A 24,800-nucleotide genomic window follows, 5' to 3' on the forward strand; every position below is an offset into this window, starting at 1 on the left:
TTATTTAAACTAATGAATCACTTTGTATATGTGTTATCTACCTTTAAATTATAGATTGTGCCACAAAAGGAGCTATTATAGACACTAGCAGGGGTAAGATAAGAAAAACACATTTACTCTATTGGTCACTGTAAATAGCTGAAATAGACAAAAAATACTTTATGTGCTTTATGCATTTATAAATAATTTTAGCATGTGGTCTGAGTTGGTGATATGCTGAGAGAAGGTGTAACAGTTTGTGTATTCCAGAGTATATATATTATTTAGTAGATTCAATTTTATTTTAAATTTCTTAAATAGTAAATGTTTCATAATAGTAAGTAAGAAAATTGAGAGGTGATGAGGTTAGAAATTGTAGAAACACGACAGGGAAAAAATACGGGCTACCAGAACTTCAGAAGTTTATTGGGAGTGACTCCTGTTACAAAAATCAGTATTTTTATTCTATTTTGAATTTCAGATTAGGTATGGGGAAATGTCCAAAGCTGCACAATTTTCATCACAGAGCATTTATAATGTATTATATCAATTAAACATATAGTATGATTTTAAATAAATAAATGTAGGTGAATTAAAATGTAGATTTTGGTTTAGAATTTTGACTTGTCTTTTCTAAACTTAATTACTCAATATTTTGCTGCCATTGTCAGTGGTGTTCTTTTCATTCTGTGCATGATGAGGAATTTACACACTTTTTCAAAAATTTGTCCCAGCCCTCAAATCTCTCAAAATTATACACTCTCTTTTCTTTGCTCCCTCATTCTAAATCTTTGGAGCTATAGAAAATATTTAAACTCAAACAGTAAAATTCTTGAATGTTTAGTTTAGACATAATAAAGAATACTATGAATGCATTGAAAATAATTTTATCAAAATATTTAAGATATCATTGAAAATAGTATCAGATAAGTAAAAAAAAAAACAAAAAAAAAACAAATGAAGGTGAATAGAACTCTAATCTTTTTGGGTGAGGTAAAGTACATATAACATAAAACAACTGAAAGAAAAGAAAATACCAGGTTCTCCCACACTATCATTATATATTTTTCTTGTTCAGAGTCCACAAATCTCAAACTTGTCACCCATCACCCATCCATTACAAAACTAAAGCATTAAATACAATTATCCACTATAATTTGCCTTCGTCAAATATCAGCATGTTAAGAAAACCTTTTAATAATTACAAATCAACCGCCGTCTTAAAATCAGAAGCAGAGGAACAAAAGTTACTGCTAGACTTAAATTTTTCCCTTGTTAGAGAAACAGAATAGGAGGAGTGAAATGTTTCTGTTAGTAAATTTAATTCTTAAATGTTCTTTTCCCATAATTTGTATTTATGTTAGTTATATGTGTTTTAGAACAAGAAAATGTTTTGCTCATTTGAATTAATTCAAGTACATATGAGGAAAAACATCAAAATTTTTTTTTCATGACTAGACCTTATAAGTATCAGGGAAGAATTATAAAATTAGGTTTAATGAGAATACAGGAATATCTAAACATCCTAGTCAATCTGGAGAATAGAAAGCAATTGGAGGACAAAATAATAATTGTATGTCTAGTACTAATATTAATATTAGTAATAATAATAATAATAGCTAACATATATTGACTACTTTCTCTTTCCAGGTAACAATATTAAGTGCTTTATATACATTATTCTATTTAACCTTCACATAATTCTATGTGCTAGTTATTGTTATTTTTCCAATTCCCAGTTAGGAAACTAAAATAGAATTAAGTTCAGTAACTGGACCAAAGTAATACAGTTACCAACTAACTGAGTTATGCTTTTATTGTTTATTCCGTGTCTACTCTTATTACAATTGTTTTTTCTTTTTAATCTTGTAACTCCTGTTTCAGTCACCATCTTTAAAAATCTCTTTTATTATTCTAACCACCTACCTCCCACAACTGGGAAGAGTACAAGATTGTTCAAATTACTGTCATCTTCATTGGGCAGGGTATTGTATTAGACCACTTCATTGGCTGCCTTGGGTCATGTGATTATCTCTAATCCGATCAGCTGTAACTAGAGCAAAGTGATCATATGAAAGCAGTGTACCAAATCTGATGAAGTAACCTCATAGAAAGAGCTAGAAAGTGGGAACTTCTTAAGGAATGCAATGATTTTGCAAGCAACCTGAGTTTTGAACTCTTTGGAATATTAATTACTCAATATTTTCTCTAACCTTTAGAGAAATATCCACTTTTCTTTCCCACCAGTTTCTTCTTGTATTTTTTTTGTATTGTCTAAAACATAGTTAGGCTGAACTTTCTATGCTTACTATATTTCCTCATGAAGGAATTTAAATTTTCTTTATTTAATTTTTTTAAATGTTTGAATTTTTAAACTGAATTACAACACTACTGCCATTTAAATATTAAGAAAAAAATGTTTTTCCTAAGTATTTAATAATAATCATTTCACCGTAATTAATTAAAACATTTATTGAAGAATAATATGATGATATTTACATCACTGTGTTTATAGTTCCATTTTAAAAAATGATAAATATTCTTGGGAAATGAGAATAAATCTATATAATGAATAATGATTAATAAAGTAGGCAATTAAAAACAATGAAATATTGCATTAATATACCTTTTTTAAATTGCAAGAATAAAATTTACTTTGTCTTCCTTGAATATAGAATATAGTTTGGGAAGTTCAAAAACTTAACAGAAATATAAAATGGCAAGAACTTGTATATTTTTCTTAGTTCTTTACTAACTAAATGTTAACTTGTTCTTGTGTCTAATTAGCTTTTTAAAATGTATTTTAGAATAGTTTAAACATTTAAAATACTTTAAAAAGTTTATTTGTTCATAGTGGAAGATATCCACTGTAATCATGTAGAAATTAGTACTTACAGATAATATCAATTAAAACATAGAATTCTCAAAATTTGCTTTTTTCTCATGTTTCGGTACACTTTACCTTCCAAATAAACTGCTAATAATTTCTCAAAAGATTTTGTATATACATATACATATGTATCACACACTGAAATTTTGTTTCATGAACATATCCATGTTCTTGAAAGTTCTTGCTGCCCTTTCTTCATAAAACACAGATTTTTGTTATTCATCTAGACTGACCTTTGACAAGAAGCCAAAGGGCTTTTATAAACTTTTATCTATCTATCTATCTATCTATCTATCTATCTATCTATCTATCTATCCATCCATTCATTCATTATTTATTTATCTATTTATTTAATTATTATTAGTTTCGAGTATACATTACATTGGTTAGATATTCATAGTCTATAAAATAACCCCCCTGATTGCTTTTTCTCTCCTCTGGCTCTGCACCTAGCCATTACATTAATGCTAACTGCTATACTCCACATCCTTGTGACCATCAATCAACTACTAATTTGTACTTCTTTAACCCTTCACCCTTTTCTCTTAGTTTCCCCAAACCCCTCACCTCTGGCCATCACTAGATGGTCCTCTATATTTGTGAGTCTTTTTTAGATTACTTTGTTCTTTTTATTCTTTAGATTCCGATATAAGTGAAATCATATGATATTTATCTTTCTCTGTCTGACTTATTTCATCCAGCATAATAGCCTCTAGTTCTGTCCATGTCAAAGGGCTTTCAAAATATATTTATTCTCTCCTCAAACAAAAAGAAGCAAATCCAATTCACAAGTAATCTCCAGATTTGGCTTATTTTAATGAAAATTAATTCATTATTTATGATAAGAAATTATTTTAGAAATGATTTCCATTATTTACCAATCTCTGAGTGAAAATACATATAAACATATGAAATAGTAGACTGAGGATTCAGATCCTACAAATATCAAAATTGTAATTGCTAGATTTTGGGGCACACTGAACTATGTATAATTAAAAAAAGAAAATAGAAATCTTTCTATCTCACTAACTAGAATATAGAAAAATTTGATGTTGCTCTTGCATGTATAGATATATATGTACTTGTAAAATATATTTTTAAAGATACATAAAGATATATATCAAGATTATACATTAATGTATCTTAGGTATCTATATAATATATATATGTGTATATATATATATATTTTAACCAGTCCCTATAAGGTGTGTGCGTGTGTGTGTGTGAGTGTGTATGTGTATTTTTAAAGAAAATATTATGAATATTAAATGAATTCTAGCTTCAGAATATTCCTAAATTTGCTATGCCTTCTTTCTCTGAATTAGATTATGCTTTAAATACGTTCATTTTGGTGCAGTAGAAATTTCAAGGCATCAAATGAAAGAAACACTACTCTGATTTCCTATCAAAGTCAATGCCTAAACAATATTTGAGTATTGGCTATATATGTTCCATCCTCTGTTGAAGGAGTTTGTCTTCCATCATCAATGCTCTTGGATTCCCCCGGTACCATTTCTCCTGTGTGAATGTAAGCAAATGATGATAAATGTATTACTTAGGGCTTTGTAACTGTCTTATGTTTGAGGCTGAACAGCCAGAACTGGGGCTGACCTTCTCCTAAACAGAGAAAGTATTTTGAGTTATTCTCCCTCTCTAAAAATGAAACAAAATCAAACAACCGAACAACAAATAAACAAAAAAATATTTTACGAGACAGACCATGTTACACACTAGAAAATTTATATTTAAACTTATTTTTTTGAAAATCTTATTGGAATTTTCTCTGGGAAGTAAAGAGACAAGTCTTTTCCCTAAAAGTGACCACTCATACATATCAAAAGGGCAAGTGAAGAGAATTATTCAACAAAAGAACTCTAAGGAATGGCACAAGTAGTCCATTCCCTGTCATGGCAAGTCTGGAACTCTCTTTCCAGAAAGGATACTGCATTTTAAGAACACAGATTTGTGGATGCCAGAGGCAAAGGGGTTTGAGAAAGGGCAGCAGAATGGGTGAAAGGGATCAAGGGATACAAACTTTCAGTTATAAAATAGATAGGATATAAAGACTTAATGTAGAATGAGACGACTATGGTCAGTAATGTGTTGCAAACTTGAAAGTTGCAAAGAAAGTAAATCTTAAAAATTCTCATCACAAGAAAAAAAAAACACTCATAACTTTGTACTGGGAGAGAGGGTAGATACATTTCATAATATATACAAATGAACATTTTATAATACATACAAATGTCAACTCATTATGTTATACAGTTGAAACTAATATAATGCTATATGTCAATGATACTTGAATTAAAAATACACCTAAAAAATGAAGCCAAAACTTTTAAAACCTAAATTTTCTTGAAAACAAAAGATCATTTATATGGCAGGTACTGGGAAGTTTAGGCCTTATAGCAGTTTTCCAAATTGTCTCTTCATTAAATTTCTTAAAATCAATATGGTCCTGAAAATGGTCGATGATACGAAAAAAAGTTTGACTTTGAAAGAAATACAAATATTTTAAATTGTATAATCTCTTGGACTGACAGATTAAAAACATAATAGCAAACGTAGATTAGGGTATGGGATAAAAATAAGATCGGGGTGTCAATTTTGACATTGTATTTGGAGGGCAATTTGTCTAAGTAAATCAAAAGTTCTAAAATTCATTCTTTCTCCATGAAGTCCCACTGTCATTCATTAAGTAATTTTTTTTAAAATACTGTATACCAATAAAAAAAATCACAACTTAAAATTAAAAAAAAAAACAAGAACAATATAGTTGGAGTATTAGTGCAATTGAAGTTGATAAGAGGCAGTTATACAAAATGAAAAATAATAAAAAATAGAAAATATCTCAAGATTAAGAACCAAAGCATAAAAACAGAAACTATAACATATTTTAAACTATTTTTTTAAATTAAATGTATTGTTGTAGCATTGGTTAATAAATGTGTATAAGTCACTAAAACATTATTAAGTAATTTTTTAAAGCAAGACAAGTGACCAAAGATTATCTATCCACGGAGTTGTTTACTGAAACGTTTAATTTAACTATAACGTAATTCAGGACTTCAAGGTAATTCTTAATTTTTAAAACTTTAGAAAAATATGAAAAAATTTGTATAATGGTCTATCATGTCCTTGTTAAATTTATTATATAAAATTAGATTTACCAACAAAGGTTTAGCACAAAATACATTTGAGGAAAAAAAAAATAAGTCAATGTGTAGAACAATATATTGAATACTTTAAAAAACAATCTGTATATATATTTTGTCTACATAGAAAAGTCTATAGGAATGCTTAAAAATGCAATAGTTATTTTCTACAAGTGGTCAACTTCAGATTTGCTTTTAGTTCCTTTTTGATTGTACTACATTTATTATGTTTTAATTAAATATAACTTATACAATTAAAATAACACCAAAACTTGAACTATAGAAAATAATAACACTCTAATACATAGTCTGGTAGCATGACTTAACAACACATATTTTGTTAGATTAAAGTATACTTTCAATAATTTCTCAATTTTTTAAAAAAGAATAAGTGTTGGTATAATGTGAGAAAAGATGGGCATTATATCTCTTCCTGAAAACATGATAGGGCTTAATTTATATTTCTTTAGACCTCTATGACTACTTTTTCTAATTTTTTATTAAAATTAAAATGTCATATTAGATCTTTTCTTTTGATAGAGTAATAATGATCTTCATGAGCATTAATTTAAATTTTCATGGCATGTATCTTCTCTAGAGAGGTACTCAATTATCTGTCACTTATAGTTATGTTTAGGAAACACTTTGACATTTTATTCATATTTCACAATTACCCAAATAATATGAGTCTGCCTAGCTAGGAACTTTGTCCTCTATCATATTAAATAATAAAGATACTCTTCTCATATGATAACTTGAGATTTAGATATATGTCTACAAAGGGTAACCATTCTATGAAAACCACTATTTCACCATCTTTTTTTTTTTTTTTTTTTTAAATCCCTAGTGGACTTTTGGACATTTAAATATTTGTTTGATCATGGAGATAAAATAGAAGGGGCTAGAAATTTCATTTGCTTTATGTCTTTGATTATGGAGAATACTACGGAGGGAAGTTCTTGACAATACCACAAAGGATAAATGTCTATGTTGCTTCCAGTCTCCTCTGTTAGTTCTGATTGGTAATAATCTAACCTATCATACTGTAGCTAAGTAATAAGGATATTAATATATTGCATAATGTAACAAAAAGTCTAGAGATTAGTGGGATGTAATGCAGGAGCACCCTAGGGTAACCCAACAATATCATCGAAAACCTAGGTGCTGAGCATCTTTCTACTTGGCCATCCTCACTGTGTTGGCCTTCATACTCAGACTTATTTATCCTCATGGTCTTAAAATGTCTGTGGATGCTCCAGATTTCGACAACCTAAGGCAATGCAGGAGAGTTCCTGCATTTTTTTTGTAGAAAGAGAATGTTTCTAAGGAGAATCCTAGCAGACTCTAAATCTCAGTTGTAGGTAGTCGGCGTTGGGGTCCATGCCCTAGCTACAAAAGAGATTGGGAAAACAAGCATATGGATACTTCCTTGCCTCTGTAGTAGGAAGTGAGATTTCCCAAAAATGGTAAAAATAGCTGTTGGTTAGATAACTGAAAGTATCTTCTGCATTCTCTCTCTCCATCTTGACCCCTAACTCCAGCTGTTCACAGCACAGACTCAATAACACTCCAGATACATCTATATTAGCACCTACTTCACATTATTACAAATATTTATATTTTTTTCTATCTTTCAGCAACTCGCAGGTAGAAATCCTGCTATCTCCATCAGTAAATCCTCAGTGCCTAATTCGGTTCACAGTAAATGAGTATTAATTAAATGAATAAGTTTAGAGTCTTTTAAAATAGAAAAAAAAAATATGGTTAAAATATATTTTGCAATCAAAATAGGAACTTGAGATAACTAAAATTGTAGTCTAAATGGTTAAAACACAGCATAACGAATAGGGGGCATTGCATCATCCCTGAAAGAGCCAAAGCCTAACCATCTGCTTCATAACTCACTAAGCCTAGGGATGGGGAAAAAGATGTGAATTTTGGTCCCCACAGGGAGATTGGATGAAGATCATACAGGATTTAGAGAATAGAACTCACAAGCAAATGTCAATAATTTAGGCTTATTCTTTTACATTTGTGAAGGAGACCTGTCAAATTGTTCCTCTTTCTTAACAAGGTAGTACATGAAGTAACTCTGCAGATTCATTTTGGCGGGCTTTTGAGAAAGGGCAGGTAAAAAAGAAATGAAGCATTTGTATTGAAGTTTCAGAAAAGAACACAGAACAGCAAAGCATTAGTCCAATGATAATATAATCTTGAGTCAAACATATATGTGTACCTGTTTTATTTCACTGAAAAAATGTATCCTTTGTCTCTTGCTAAATAAAGGAAAGCATTTTAACTCTGGTAGTTTAAGGTTTTTTTTTTGTTTTGTTTTGTTTTGTTTGTTTTTCTTGGTAAAGCATTTTGAAATAGGTCTATGCTGAGTGCTTTGTAATTTTCTATGTTGCTGCTGGAAAAAAAAAACCAGGAGCCTACCAATATTTAAATGATCACACACACACACACACACACACACACACACAAACACAACTAACTTTTTCCTTGAAAATTAAATGTCGAATTGGATTTGCAATGTTTACAGAGATAATTTTTATTTGTTCATATTGATAGAAATGATAAATGAACAAAGCTTCTTCGTAGGGATAATATACTTCTTTGAATTTTAAATTTTGTCTTGGGTTTATATAAGATGTTTCTGTATGTACGAATTGCCATTTGCAGCACTAAAAATATTTGGTGCTTAATAAGGCACAGAGTGATTACAAATTTGGTAGCCAATAGAAAGCATAAAACTATATAATTAATTACAATTTTCTCAAATAGAAAGAGACCACGTTTTTGCATTTTCTCACCTTTTGAGAACATACACACACACACATACACACACACTTCCCCCAATTCATATATATCCCAGTTAGGGATGTCATTTATTTGAGCATTTATGGTGTTTTTCATAAAATCTGTCATTTGACATTAAGGAGAATAAAAATGTTTTATTTAGGTAGATAATGTTGAAACTCACAGAACCAACTTAGGAGAAAAAGACCTTTAAATTAATGGTAAAATAGCTGGCAGCTTGCTTGTTTCCTGTTCATTTAATCAGACTTACATAAATGATGTCTGGGTTGTGAGATAAAACTCGATCTGGTATTAGTTTCCTATTACTGTTGTAATAAATAACTAGAAATTTAGTGGCTTAAAGCAACACAAGTTTATTATCTTACCATTCTAGAGGTCAGAAGCCAGGACTCAGTTCTTTTGGAGGTTCTCTGAGAATCAATTTCCTTGCCTTTTCCAGCTTCGAGATGCTGCCCACATTCCTTGGTTCTTGACTCCCTCAGATCACACCAGCTTCTGCTTCTGGGGTCACATCTTCTCTCCTCTCTTACTTCCCTTTTATAAGAGCCCTTGTAATTGCTTTAGGCTCACTTAAATAATCCAGGCTAGTCTCCCCATGTCAAGATCCTTAATTTAATCACACCTGTTCAGTCTCTTTTACTATGTACATATACACAGGTTCTGGAAACTAGAGTGTGGACACCTTAGAGGTATTGTTATTATTCGGAACACAACAGTGCTCCTACTCAAGCATTTGAACAACAGTCTTTATTGGTCTTATTTTCAGAGATAGCAGAGCTGTATACTAATTTTAAAATACAAGAACACGTGTACATATTTTGTGAATGTGTGAGCACATATGTCTGCTAAATTATCAATAAAGAATCAGCATGACAATGGGAATTATTAACTCAAAATCATGTTCCCATTGAAATATGGATACTCTATATTACTAATTGCCTCTCTAATTCAAGCCTGAGTAGATTTTTAAGAAAGGATGAATTTAACACAGAAAAATGATACCATGAATTAGAATCCTATGTATATAATAAGGTTTATTTTTCACTCAACTATGCATTTTATGAGAAATATATGTTTTTTTGGTAAAATAAAATTGCCAGATTTGATCATTTTGACCTAATTTCTCCCATACTGATCTCCCTAAATGTGCATAAGCCAAATATATGTACAAACATATCTCTATTAAACATAAACTTAAAATGAGAAGTTCCATTTTATTTTACACTTATAATGATACTATTCCTAAAGGAATTATTTTTTTTAATCTATTACTAACATATTTGGCTAAGTTACTATTGTACAATCAGTTATTATAAAAGTGTAATTTTCAGTATAGTCTTTAAGAGACTCTGGAGGACAACATTGAATCTCAGGTTTGATTTTTAGTTTTCATGGTGCTTTAATTTTATATGGTACCATCTTTACTATTCAGAGTATTTTATTTTAACCATGGGAGAACTTAGTTTTATTTTGGTGATTAACTAAATAAAGCTATTTATCATTTTAATAATAAAGCACAAAACACTGGTATTGGTTTAGTTTTCTTTTCCCCATCTCTTCATGAAAATAATGTATAATTATTTTTCAGAAAATTTGATTTTTTAAATTCCATTGAAATCACCTTATTGGGGGGAAATATGAAATCCAGGACAGAATCCTTTGCCTTCCAGGATCCCATCACTCAGTAGCTATAATGCATAGAGTAAAATACAATAGGAACTTTTTAGTACTTTGTGTGTTATGGAACCAATTTTGGAAGAAGAAAACAGTTTCTTGAGGAAGTTTCAATAAAGGAGATAAAATGTCCTTGGAATTTAGAGAGGGACTAGAATTTTCTTAAATGGGAAAGGACATTCCAAGCAAAGGAATAAATAGTAAAGACACATAAAATGATATATTTCAGGAAAAAGAATAGAGTAGTATGGAGAACTAAAAATATATGTCAAACTGATGATGGTAAAAGTGGATGTCAAATGGTGAAATGATAGTAGAAAAAGGCATTGGAAAAGAACTTTGACCATATTATGAGAAAAATTGAAATGAAATTCTGAGGAATTTATTCTTCATCTATATTTGCAAATTTTTTTGGAGTAAGTGAAGAAAAAGTAAGATTCTTCCTGATACTTGATAACTAACATTCTTCCTTTAATTTTACATGAGCTTTATCAAAATTTGAAGATGAATTAGTAATTCATTCTGTAGTTCTCTACAAGGATTTTGTTCTTCTGGTAACGAATTCATTGCCTATTAAAGGAGAAAAAAGGAAATATAATGATATTTCTCTTTTGGCAATTACTAATGGTATGTTTCCATTAACAAGCCTAAATTAGCCATGAGATATAAATGTGATTCGTAAATATTGTTGATGTTGATTCATTTCTGAAACTCTAAGTTGCAGCATTTCCCTAATACTTAGCCTGCACGAGAGGTTGTGCCTTGTTCCCTACCTACTTTAGCCAGGATCAGTATTGTACCTCGTAGGAATTTAGCTGCTAAATGGGAACTACCCTTCCTTTATCTTTAATTTGTCATCAGTTACCAGTTTATCAATTCTATTTCCTCTAATTGTAGTGTCCTGTGTTGCATTCAGTGGGCAGACAATTTGTTGATAAACTAACAGTCTGATTACTATTTAAATAGCAGGTCAACTTCTAAGAGAAATGGCATAACTATTATAAATTACTTATAGTAAAATACTCAAGGACTGGAGAATACGTAGTTATTCAATAGACTCCTATTGATAGACACCAATTTTAGTATTTGATTCTGATAGTTTTTTTTTTTTTTGAAAAGATCACAATTAACAATTCATCATGATATTAAAACGTAAGTTAGTTTGTGGTATCTCATGTATATTAAATCTTTCGGCTAAGACTATCTGTATCCAACTTCCAATAATATTATTATAAAATTGTATTAAAATTAGTAATTAGATATTTTCCTGTAAGTGTAGAAGAATTATCATACTAAGCTTTCTTATGCCAGGATGAATAGAACTCAGTAAAGTCTATAGGCTATGGTTGTCCTAATCTTCTCATGTCTTTTGATGGTAAGAGTGTATTATTACAAAGAGATAGGGTACTAGCTTTGATCTTCTTCCATAGGGATGTAAGCAAAACTGCCTGCATATTCTTATAAGCTTCTTGTTTTAATTACAGTGTATAATGTTATGTTCACACAATAGAAAGACATTTAAAATAAGATTAGTTTGATTATCTCAGAAGTGTAGCATGAAGCATAAAATAAGATAAATAAAAAAATAGACATACACACAATATATTTAGCTTCTGATTCAAGGAACTCAATCTACTGAATAATTTTAAAATAATCACCTTGAAATACTGGAAATGCATTTATTTGAATCCTATAACCAATGCTTTTAAAAACTGACATTGAAATATTGTAGCTGGTTGAAAATAAATAGGAGGGTTGTAGGAAGCTATTCTTAATGGCTGTTTCTTATAGAAATGATATTATAAAACTGTCCTCAAAATTGCAACGATGCAAATTGTCTTTAAAGGTTGAAGCTTGCTTAGCGAACTGATAACATAGGCTCATTAGGTAAATTCCCTTCAGTCTGTCTTACAGTTGGGGAAAAAAAGAAAGCTATTTTAAATCATGATGAATTAGTGTATACTTCTATATACATATGAATACCTATTGAGGATGGTGATGTCGTATTTTCTAAAAGGATTTTCTTCTGGGATTTACCCAAGGGATAATTCTGTATCTATGGTTTAATGTAGGTGAACATTTTGACATTAATACAAAACAAAATGAACAAAACACTCAACTGTCAAATACAGTTTTCAACCTTAGCCGGATTCTCATTGCTACAAGAAAGAAATCCTTTCACAAATTCCTGGTTGATTCTTTTTCTAATTCCCCACAGCAGTCATTCTATCTAAACCTTCGCCACTCTTTCCAATTCTACTTTCTCAAATTTCAGAAGTCTTGCTTTTTCAGCTCTTTGAGAAAACACAACAGGGTAAGAACGCCTTAATTTTTTTCCCTAGTAGCTAATAATTTATTTTATTTTCCTATCATTCTCCCCTTGGGGAAAGTGTTTCTAGAATTGTTTAGGTTCTTCTAGCCCCATGAGTTTTTCTTAGGAAAGTGCTCCACTTTCGTACCCTTCTTGGGCCTTCAGTCTCCTTTCCTTCAGTGACACCTTTTTCTTAGCCTATAAGTCTATACTTAAATTTTGTCACTAGTGAACCTCTTCCTCAATTCAATTTTCAAAATTTCACATGGTTTTGATATATCTCCTTTCCCATTACTTTTCTCTTCTTGTAATTCTGGCTAAACTTTCTGTCACTCTGCCTCCTAGCCTGACCTAGCCTTTCTTCTGTTTCTTTTTCTCTTTCCCTCTTCCCTCACCTCACTTTAATTTCATGTACATCTATTCTCATGTTTCTGTCTCACAGCTCTGGTTCTGTTTTGCGCTTCCAGTTTTGACTGTTCTGAATTTCAGACTTAAATGTATCACCGCCTAATGCATATTTATTATTGAATGTCTCCTAAGCACTTTGCACTCAGTATATTCCAAAAACAGTTGAAAAGTCATATGTTTTGGGTCAGAAATATGAATTCAAGACTCTGACATGTAATGAAATGGTGAGCAAGATATTTGAACTTAGTTTCCTCATCAAATGTTGTCTTAACACTCCATTTCAGCAACACATTTATCCACACAACCATCTCCTCTCATCTGTCATTGCAATAACATCCTGATTGATGTCCCTGCTTCTACATTTACTTTACTGTGGTCTGTTCTCAACACAGTAGCCAGAGTGATACTTTAAACAAGTTAGTTACATGTGTCTCTCTACTCAGAACCTTCCATTGGTTTCCCATCCTAACTTTTAGTAAAACTCAAAACTTTCATCTGCTACTCTTAACCCCATATTTCCTGATTCTCTGACATCAATTTTTCCTATTTTCTTTTTGTCTCCAGCCACTCTGCCCCCTTTAGTGTTCCTTAATTTGCCGGGCACCCTCTTGCCTCAAGTTCTTAGCACATGACCATTCACTCAAATGGATGCCACTCTCATTTTCTATAGCCTTTATTCAGTGTCACATCTTTGTGACGTATTCTCTGATCACCTTATTTGAAATTGTGCCTCTGTCCCGCCTCAGACTGCAACCCTTAATTCCCATCTTTGTTTTACTTTTCTCCATAGAGTTTATCTTCTAATATGCTATACTATTAACTCATTTATTTTGTTTTTGTTTCTATCCTCCACTATAATATAACCTCTATGATGGCAGGAACTTCAGCTTTGGTTTTTTTGTCTTGTATCCCCAGTGCCTAGAACATAGTAGTATCTCAGTAATATTCGATGAATAAAGAAATCAATGTACAAATTCTTTTTTGAGCTAATAATTAATATGTTTATAATTAACATTATAAACATATTAATTATTCTATTATTCCTACAATCATTATTCTACTGTTCATTTGACCAGGCTCGTATGCACATTTACACATACACACATATAACAAAATATCAGGGTTTTGTTTTTTTTTTTTTTTTCCTATGTGTATGTCCTATCTTGGTTTTGAGACACCATCTATCAATTTCTGAGGCTATTTACTTGGAGACATATTTGGAGCCTTTCAACCATTTACTTTCCAATTTCAGTTACATTACATTATTTGGAACAGAATATCCATTTTAGTCCCCACTACTTTAGTCCAATTATCTTGAACTTTTCCCTAGACAATTACAATAATCTAACAGATGTCTTTGTAGCATATTTCAGCATAAATATCCTTTCTTAAGTACTTTTGCATGGCTTCAAATTATCTACAAAATGCTTCCCATAGTAATCAAGGTCCTTCATACTGACACTGACCTATGTTTTTGAGATGCTATTTTCCTACACCATAAATTATTCTTTATGATCTTTTTTATTTCTTTGTACTTTCAATAAGTACTTATTATTTATTGATTCAGACACTATACAGTGGCATTTAGCAAGGCACCATCTCTTTTCCCTTTTCCTCTTAGCAATTTATTATAGCTTGGGAGGAATGAAGAAAGAGAAAACCTAGCATCCTGTGATCATAGATCAAATGTAGAGTAGTTATAGGTACAATAAACATTCATTCTAATTTTTTTTTTGGAGTAGACTTGGGTTATACCTGTTTCCCCAGTACAATCATTAATAAGTCTTTCTTTATTCTTAGACTCCATTAGTTTAATAATAAATTACATGGCCTGTTTATCTATAAGAAGAATAATGTGAATTTTATCTTATACTTTTTTCCTACATTAACTAAAAAATTTATAGGACTATCTAAAAAGTAGAATTTAAGTTCCCTTCTTTTAACAATGGTACATACTGATAGATATGACACAATGTTTAATGGAGAAAACCCAGGTCTTATAATTTTAATGTCATTTCAATTTTTGTAGAAAAATTTTATTTGTCTTAAATGCATTTTAATAATTACTACCTTAGCAAATTTGTTTATTCTAACCTTTGTCTGAAATGTTCTATATTTTCTCTCTATTTATTCATATCCTATCCATCTTTAAAGTTATGCTTACGTTCCTAAACTGTTCTTTGTATTTGTCTCCATCTGTCTCTATTTCTGGTCTTTCCTTTTAGTATTTTATTGATCATTTATTTGGCAACTTTTTGTATAAAAAATACTCTACTTTTTCCCTCTAGATCTGTTAGCATGAGTAGTCTGCTGGATCCTTGAAGACAAATACTTCATTTTTGATTCTATATTTTTATTCTATAATACCAAGTATATGGCCAAATACAGAATAGGCTCAAGAACTTAATTGTTGAATGTAAAAAGCAACAATTATGATGGCAGTGGTAATGAATGTGTATTGATGGTGAATTTATTGAAAAATGTAATAGAATACAATAAAATAATATATGTTTTCAGGAAACCCCTATAGCTTGAAAGTGGAAAATACTAATTATATACCTGTATCTATAGATTAATAATATGTGTTTGTAATGTATATTTATTGAAAGTTATGTTGGGGTCAGAGGGAACAGGTTGAGGAAGAGAAAGAAAGATATGCCATATTTTATCAAACCATTGCATGGAATATACACCATCATTTTGTAATTGCTAGGATAGAAATGACAATTAAGCTGTGTTCTAATGCTTTTCTATCACTTAGAATTTGTTTTGATATATACTGAAATACTTATTTACTGGTAATTTTTTTTTAATTTTGAATTATTCCTATACATAACAAAAGTGTAAGTGATATCGAATGGCTAAGGTATTCCTAACACTCCTTCGCATTCCAAGGTCATTAATTGTAAGAAATATTTCTTTTCCAGTTCAAATATAAAAATAAAATTTTGTGTTGAATGGATTTACGGGGTATGAGTGAGTTTATTGCAAAGAACCAACATCTGTTGAGTTTATTAGGACTTGAGGAAAGGCTATACATCCTAAGTATTCTGAAACAATGGAGGGAAAAAAAATGGACTTTTTGGATACAACCATAGAAATCCAAGTTGGAGCAATGTTTTATAGAAGTTTGCTATTATGTTTATTGTACAGTAGCAGAAGCTGTCACCCATAGAAAATAGAAGAAAATATTGTGATATTGGGTATATAATGATTGTAGAGACATAAAGCTTCAGTATCAGGATAGAAAGTTAAGAACAGAATACTCAGAGGTGGAGTTTGAATATGATATTTTACTTTTATTACAGATTTTATTTTTCTTTTGGAGCAGAGGAGGAAAGAAAACTTCTATGCTCAAGAATTCTGTTTTGGATCAACATGTATAAAACTCACTGGAATATCTGTATGCATTATCCAGTATGACAAAGTCTCTAGTCATAAACACAAACAGAATTCCTATCTATTTTCAGAATAGATTGTGTGAGACCACACAATAAGTCTATCAAAATTGTGTATTTGAACTGAGTGGCTAAAATTAAGAAAAATAATTGGTATAGCTTTCCTCCTAAACAAAAAATGTGGGTCACATCCATATACCTTTTATATATTGCTTTCTCACATTTCATCTTTGTACTGCTCTTGTGTTCATGTTCAGATCATTCATATTTTATTTTGAAACATTTTCATTTTCAGATCAGCAGTTGTGTGATCCTGGTGAATTTCTTTGCCACGATCATGTGACTTGTGTCTCCCAGAGCTGGCTGTGTGATGGGGACCCTGACTGCCCTGATGATTCAGACGAGTCTTTAGACACCTGTGAGTAGAAAGGTTTTCATGCCATTCAGATTTATCTTACACATGAAACTAAATGTCAGTTGTTTCCATGGATGACTGCTGTTCTAATTGGTTCTTTTATTTTTCCAAATAGCCTAAAAATCTTGAAAACTTTTGTTTGTTTCTTGCAAAATGACTATGTGAATGAAAGAATAGTTATGTTTTGTAGTGTGAATTACCTTATGAAAGGAAGAAAATTCAAGGTTAATTATTTCAAAGTGATGTGTTATTACTAGGGAAAAAAAAAGACTCGTAGAGGAAAAAATGTTTTAAAATAGTACTAAATGAGAATAAGATCCTCTCCAATAATTTATCTCACACATTTTGAGAAAGAGGAGCACATATGAAAAATAGTAAAGTAACCAAGTTTTAGATCCCCCAGTGTTTCTATTAATATCTTAGGGTACTACACAAGTTACTTATCATGTCTTCTTTTGAAACTAAAAGATAGAAACTATATTTGTCTATACATGTAGTAAGGATCTTTGCCTTTACATCAGATTCAGAAGCTCTTGGTACATATGGATCTTAACTGTAATCCTACCACTGTATCTATCTTGGAGTCCACTGAGAGATTTGCCCACATGAAAAATGCCACTAAAATAAAATTATAAACAATAACAGAATCACAGGTAAATCCAAAGTACTTTTTATGAGATATCAGCTATCATAAGGTATATGAAGTGCGCTCTAAGGTATATGTCTGTGCTCTCCTTGCAACCTTGTATGCCAGCTTATTAATATCATCCTGAGAGCAACTATGTAGTTCTCTGAGATCAAAATAAAAACAAACCAAAAAAAAATCGATCAACCTATTATTTAATATTAAAGATAACAATTATTGGTTCCATTGAGTTTTGATCAAAACCTTGCCATTGGAAACCAGAGATGATTTTCATTCATTTTCTTTATATTTGCTAGTATTTTTAAAGTTTCTCAATCTATAGGTGCTTGAATATTTGCATGAATTGCTTCTCTTTGCTTTAAACAGATCACTTCTTCCTTGGAAGAGGTCATAGTAGTTTACTATATTTGTGAGTTCTGTCAATTTCATCACTTCAATTCTAAAACCTTTACTAATCCTTCTATAGCAAAAAAAGAGTTTCTAGGCATGATAAGGAGAAAAAAATAGATTAATAGAAAAAAACGAATGGATAACAAATGTGGTAAATACATTAAGAGGAATATTATTTAGTGATTAAAAAGAACGAAGTACTCAGACATGCTACCTGAATAATCCTTAAAAATATTAAGGTAAAGAAAAAAAGCCAGTCACAAATGACCACATATTTGATTTCATTCTTATGAAAATTCCCAAATATGCAAATCTAGAGAGAGAGAAAGTAGATGAGTGGTGGAGTGGAAGGCAATGAGGAATAACTGCTTGTGAGTATGAGGTCTTTTTTGGTGTGATCAAAATGTTCTGAAATTAGACTGCAGTGATGATTGCACAACTCTGTTATATATTTTAAAATATTGAATTTTACATATGAAATGGGCGAAGTATATGGTATGTGAATTGTATCTTTATTAAATTATTTTAAAAAGAAAAAATCTCAATATTATCCCTATAGGTACAGATGATATAGTAACATGAGAAGATAATAATAAATGTTCTGGCTATTATATATATATATATATATATATATATATATATATATATATATATAGTAGCATTACATTTTAAATATATAAGTAGTGGGACTGACCTCCTTTTCGGCTCTAACCCTCCTCTATTTAAGTGTCATCTAGGAGTTCTCTCCATGTTAGCTGAAAAGATTGTCATGGCATAATCAGAATAAAAGGTTACATTTTTGAGCTTTGGTAATGATGTATTTCTGTCCTGATCCTCCCACTCCCACCAAATTTTTTGAGGAGAAAAATGACAGAGACATAAGATAGATTTATGGAGTCCCTATGCAGGAAAGCCAGATTGGAGGAAAAATGCCACAGAACTGTGTACTTGGCACAATGCAAAATCAACTGAGAAAAAAATGGTTGGATAGTCTATCTAGGCAGGAGTCCCTTTCATAATGGCAATGAGTAGGGAATGATGATGTTCCCTATGCACACAAGAGGGAGTTTAGTAGGAGAACCAGACTGGAGAGGATTTGTGGTATAGAGTAGAAATGAAGACATGGATAGTCAAAACTAAAGCCCAGAGAGGAAAGACTTCACAGTAAATGCCAGATTGGGTGGATGACAAATATTCTGCTACCCCTTCCATGCCCGCTCCATCTCTCTAGGAACATGACTGTTACCCAGCAGGGTCACATCAGTGGACTAGAGCTGTGTTTGCCAGCTAGCTTCCACCCTGACTGGTTGCACATAGGCTCTGAATGGTCAGTGTCTCTACCACAGTGTTGTAAACACTTTTCCATTTAGGAAAGAAAAAAAAAAGTGCAGTTAATTGCTAGCATTAATTTAACATCACGGATAGGAATGCTACATTTTCTGGGATTTGACAATTTCAGCAATCGAGAATTACTGTATTTTGCAAATGGAAATGCCACTACTAAAAACAGAATGCTATAAATAGAATGATGTCATTTGTTTCCAAAGACTATTGATATACTAGAGTGATCCCAAAATGACAATGAAAACAAGATATTTCCTGAAAAACTGTGAGTAAAGTTAGGACCCTAATCTTGGGGTAAACACTGAAGCCTCAGGCACTGCTGGTAAGTATTCCTGGGCAAACAGAACATGGGTTAAATACTCTAATATCTGTCCTGCCCAAAATGTAGAGATACCGCCTTGGGTTTGGTCCTTCAATTCACAGAAATAAGGGCTTTTGCAGACTGAGGAGTCAAATTAGAAATTACATATGGGTTAATTAAAAGTAGTAATAGATTTTCTGTTTACTTAGTTTTTAAAATGAAATCCATACCTACTCAAGATATTTTGGGCAGTTTTTAAGGATTTACTGATTTTCCTCTCGAATAAAATTTGATGAATTAGATTTAAAAATATATATTTTTTATTTTTCCCATTCTTTTCCTATCTTCAAACATCAAGATTGTTGAATATCCTTAAAGGAAACACTAAAATTATTCTCATATCAATGTAGCCATATAACGAAGACAGAGAAATAACTATCTTTTTACCTGGGTTATTAATCTGGTCGACATATTTGGATCTACATTTAATTAGCTTGTTTCAGATAAGTTGTTTCAGACAATACCAATTGAAATCTGAACAAGAGGAGGGAGAAAAAAGCTTTATGAAAAATACCAGATTTTTCAAATTTAAATTTCTCTATCCAGATGTTCACAATCACCATTTTTCCTAATCATAGTGCTTTGTAATGTATTGTTTTATGACATACATATGTTGTCATCACTGAGCTACATAAAACAGTTGCATAATTTTATACTTATATGAATATACATATTCAATGTGAAAGATAAATACTAGAAATCAAAAACCTTGAAGATTGATTCTTAGGAAGGGTAATTTTGTGCTTACTGTACGAACAAAAGAATGTTATTTTTGATTTGAAGACAAAGTATGTTGTATCAACAAAATATTAGATGAAAACAGCCAAAGCAATACACTTATTTTTCCTAAATCCATTTAGCTGTTAAAATGATAAGAAGACCAATATAGCATGAGATTTATCATAACATAGTGAGAGCTCTGCAATGATAACAAAGTTTTAATAGGAAAAAAAATGAATACTGTCAAGGAAGAGGAAAAGCTTTTCTTGTGAAATGCTGATGACTGAAGTGCTTTAGACAATAAACAAGCCCACAATAAAACAAGACATCTTGAGAAGTAAATGAAATTGAGTTACTTGGGGATCTGAGACATTAATGGGCATATATTTTCTCCTCTTTTGTGCTTGTTTAGGCCCAGGCTCTGGGGGAATGCTCAAATATCCAAGAGGAGGAAATTAGATTTCACTAACAGCAATCTGAGAAAAACAAACAAACAAACAAACAAACAAACAAAAATCACACTGTCGTGTGGTTGACTCATCATAAAGGTGATTGCACATTAGAATGAGTTTTCTAAAATATGAAATTGGAGAAATTTAACAATTTATATGCTTACCATTGAACATGAGAAATTATTCTTTAGTCATATATTAAAAATAAAAATCTTTATTTTTTCAGAGTATTTGAAGTAATTTTTCAAGTGTCTAAATGGAGAAAGATCTGTAGGTCCTATTAGGCAATGAGAATAGAAAATTAGGGAAATCTCCATCCTTCTACTCGATGCTTTCAATCCAGTTGTTAATATCACATCGTATGTGATGAGAATTAAAATAAAAAGTGGAAATGTTTATTTGTGGAATGAAAGCTGGGAAGTCTTCTTGAAATGCACTTTTATGTCAAGGTGTTCAAAATTTAATTCCTTGTGGGATTTTCTGTTGAACAGTTAATGGTACTTCCTTTCTGAACATCAGCTCCAGCTGAAGTACATTTTCTGGGAAACTGATGTTAATATACTTAGAACTGATTCTAACTTTTTTTTTTTTCTTTTTAATGCTTATAGCACCTGGTATTCCTAGGTGGTCTCCCATCCAAATAATAACGAGCTTGCCTCTGCTTAGCTTCTGAGATGATTCTAACTTTTTAAATCAGAAAAGTATTAGCCCTGCTATTTCTTCTTCTTCCCTATTGCCCTACACTAGCCTCATAACAGAAAGTCATTTAGAGAGTCCTTCAGTTGCAACTATTTTGGATATAATGACTCACTGGCTAATAAAGAAGAATAAAATGGCCTTATAAGAGGGTAATGTTTGCAACCTGGAGAGTTGTGATAATTTGTACAATGACTGTACTGCCCTGTCCTTCTGTAGGAAGCAGCAAATTTTTTATATAAAGAACCAGATGATAAATATGTTAGATTTCATGAACCCATAGGATCTAAGTTGAATATTATTTTTGGTTTTTGTTTGTTTTTTTAATGCTTTAAAATGGAAAAAAAGGAAAACGTTGTCAGCTTACAATCTGTACAAAAATAGGCCATAGGCTGGATGTGGCCAGTAGGCAGTAGTTTGCCAACTCCTGTCATAGTTGAACCATATCCACTGTACAGTTACGTAGGTAGGTCTGTTTCAGGTACCACTGAGAACGGTGTAAGCTCTCATAGTAGAAGTATGTGGCATAAAGCTGTGTGTGTACCCAACACCATATAATGCCAGACTCAGACAATTTGGTGTCCTCTACAAAAGCTGTGTTCTTTCTTCTACTTTTATATGCCTCCTTGTTGGTTAGGATTGCATTTGACCACATGAAATAGAAACAGTAGCTTAACCAAATAGGGGCTTATTTTTTCTCATATAAAAATTTGCAAAATTGGAAAATTCAGAATTTATATGGCAGCTCAAGAATGGCATCAGGATTCCTATATCTTTTTTCTCTGCCATCTTTAGCGTGAAGTTGTCAGTCTTATAGACAGTATGGATGCTGCACCTTTGCCAATAGATCATTCGATTTCATGCAGAAAGAAGGAAAAGAGAAAAGGAAAAAGGCAAGTGCCAGCTGAATCTATTTTTTAGAAAACCAATAATTTTACAGAAAACAAAGTCAGAAGATAAATATTTAGATTTTCTTTGCCAGAACTGATCATATAAGCATATGGTATGATAAGTATATTTAACAGGACCTATTGCTTTTTGAAATATAATAAGTAGTTCTGCTAGTAAAAAAAAAAAAAAGAATGAGGGGGTGCAGAGAAGAGTTATTGGGTAGGTAGATGCACCAAGAAGCATCTGCTCTTCACTCTTTTCTTCTTGCCATCTACTATATGTGAGTTGGCAAGCACAGTGTATGATCAAAGCCTCCAAATCCCAACTGCTTGGCACCAAGACCAGTTCCTCCATAAGTATCTTTGCTCCTGGGCAAATACTTTAACCCTATCTGTACAATGGACATGATAGAACCTACCTTGCAGTAAAATGCTTAGAATAATGCTTGTTCCATAGTAAGATTCCCCCTGCTACCACACACACACACACTGCCCTGCATTCCACATGACCAGTGTTCTGAGCAAGTGACTTATCCTAAATGTCTTCTAAGAGAGCATCCTAACTTCCTCTTCTCCCATTCTAACTTAAAATCAGTTTTGTTCTCTAAGGATGTAGCTAGGGGAAGAATTAATTTACCACATACAGAAAATCAAGTTAAATTGTTAACAGTTCTTAATAATTAGTTATATTATATTCAAACGTCAAGACAAATTTGCTATAGAAATTATTTGGGACAGGTGGCTTTTTCTAGGAACTCTTCCAAGAACATCATGTTGACTAATTGACTAAAGTTAAAATACATGGGTAAAAAACATGTTAGTGAATTATATTTTTGAATTGACTCTTTAATCCTGAATTGTAGATGTTATCTCATTTTATGAAATGAGGAAATTGTCTTTATGGTCCTCTGTATTCATCTAAGTTGGCTGTTATTGATGAAAGCAGAGTTTATATGTCTTTAAACTTGTCCTCCTTTTTTGAAATACTGAGTAAAAAAATAAAATAAAATCCAGCTCTTAAGAGGGCCCCATAGGCCACCTAATTTATAAATATGAAGTCATTTGAAAAATATGGAAGGCTATCCCAACAGAATTGTATTATGCTAGCTTTGGGAGTGATCAGTTATAATTGAATAATGCAGTAAAAATAACAAGTCTCCTGGGCAATAGGAATAGAAGCATTTACGAAAAATAAAAATGGCTGTAAGCTATCAGGGTTAGATGTGCTTCTGCATGAAGTTGCTTTTAGTGTGTTTCTATTATTGTGAAATTTTAACTTTATTTAGGTAGGAGGATATTAATGAACTTCTCATATTTATATAATGATCTTTCCCCAAGGACATAAAGGAGAAATCCTTTTGTAATTTTCTTCCTAACTTTCTTTCTTTGACAGAGGTCAGAGAATAACATGAAATTCAGATGGGAGATTATTAGCAAATAGATATTGCTCTTTAAAAATATATGGTAGAATAGGGCACTGAAAGTAGACTATAGAAATAATAAAATGAATGGAAATATGGTTCTTGTTTCTAAGTAATAGTGATTTAAGGGTCACTTTGCAATGAGCTAATATATGAGAGCCACAAAGCTAAGCTTTTTGTTAGGTAGAGAAGCTAAAATGATCTTACAGATTAAAGAGAAAGCATATGAGACCCATGAGGACAGTTTATGTCTCTTTCAATTCTTTTTGTTTTGCTCTTCATTTTACTGAGAGGCTCTTCTTTTTAGCAATGGAGAGACCAAAAACACTGACCCTTCTTTAATAATAAAAAAGACTTCCACTTAAGAGCTGATATGAAGGGGGTGACAGGAAGGTAGGGAAAAGGACAATTGTGAATTGAAAGGGCCTGTCTAATGTTGATTCATTTCTTTAGCTCAGTGGGGAAGGGCTGGAGGGGCAACATTTTTCTTCATTCTGCCCCATGATGTATTAATGTGCCTTTGAAAGTCTGCCTCTGCAATTTTAAGAAAGGTTGATTGGAAACATAGGTGATAAAACTGAGTGCACTACAGTTCATACAGGTGGAGCAAAACTAACATTAAAAGAGTTCTCACTTTTCGCTCAAGAAGTCACTGCTTTTTGGTTTTCTGATTCCAGGTCACAGGTCACGTGATAAAGAGGGAATCCTGTCCCTTAGCCTGGACTGGAAACTGTAGGGAATGAAAACTTTGAAATAATGTAAAATAAAGGGATAAGATAAAACAGATGAATTTCAGAGACAATTCTGGTAAAACCTCCTTGACTTAA

At 31.6% G+C, this 24,800-nt stretch overlaps 1 protein-coding gene across 4 annotated transcripts in view; it reads left to right on the forward strand.

The window, feature by feature from the left end:
- LRP1B (LDL receptor related protein 1B) overlaps positions 1 to 24,800 on the forward strand; it is a 1,622,137-nt gene that overhangs the window by 278,863 nt on the left and 1,318,474 nt on the right. For all 4 annotated transcript variants that reach the window (XM_036236560.1, XM_036236558.1, XM_036236559.1 and 1 more), the window contains exon 2: positions 16,934 to 17,056. In XM_036236560.1, coding sequence (XP_036092453.1) covers positions 16,934 to 17,056 — 123 coding nt within the window. The remainder of the gene's footprint in view (positions 1 to 16,933; positions 17,057 to 24,800) is intronic.

Source organism: Rousettus aegyptiacus, unplaced genomic scaffold, assembly GCF_014176215.1.
Source record: "Rousettus aegyptiacus isolate mRouAeg1 unplaced genomic scaffold, mRouAeg1.p scaffold_m13_p_2, whole genome shotgun sequence".
Lineage (NCBI taxonomy): Eukaryota > Metazoa > Chordata > Mammalia > Chiroptera > Pteropodidae > Rousettus > Rousettus aegyptiacus.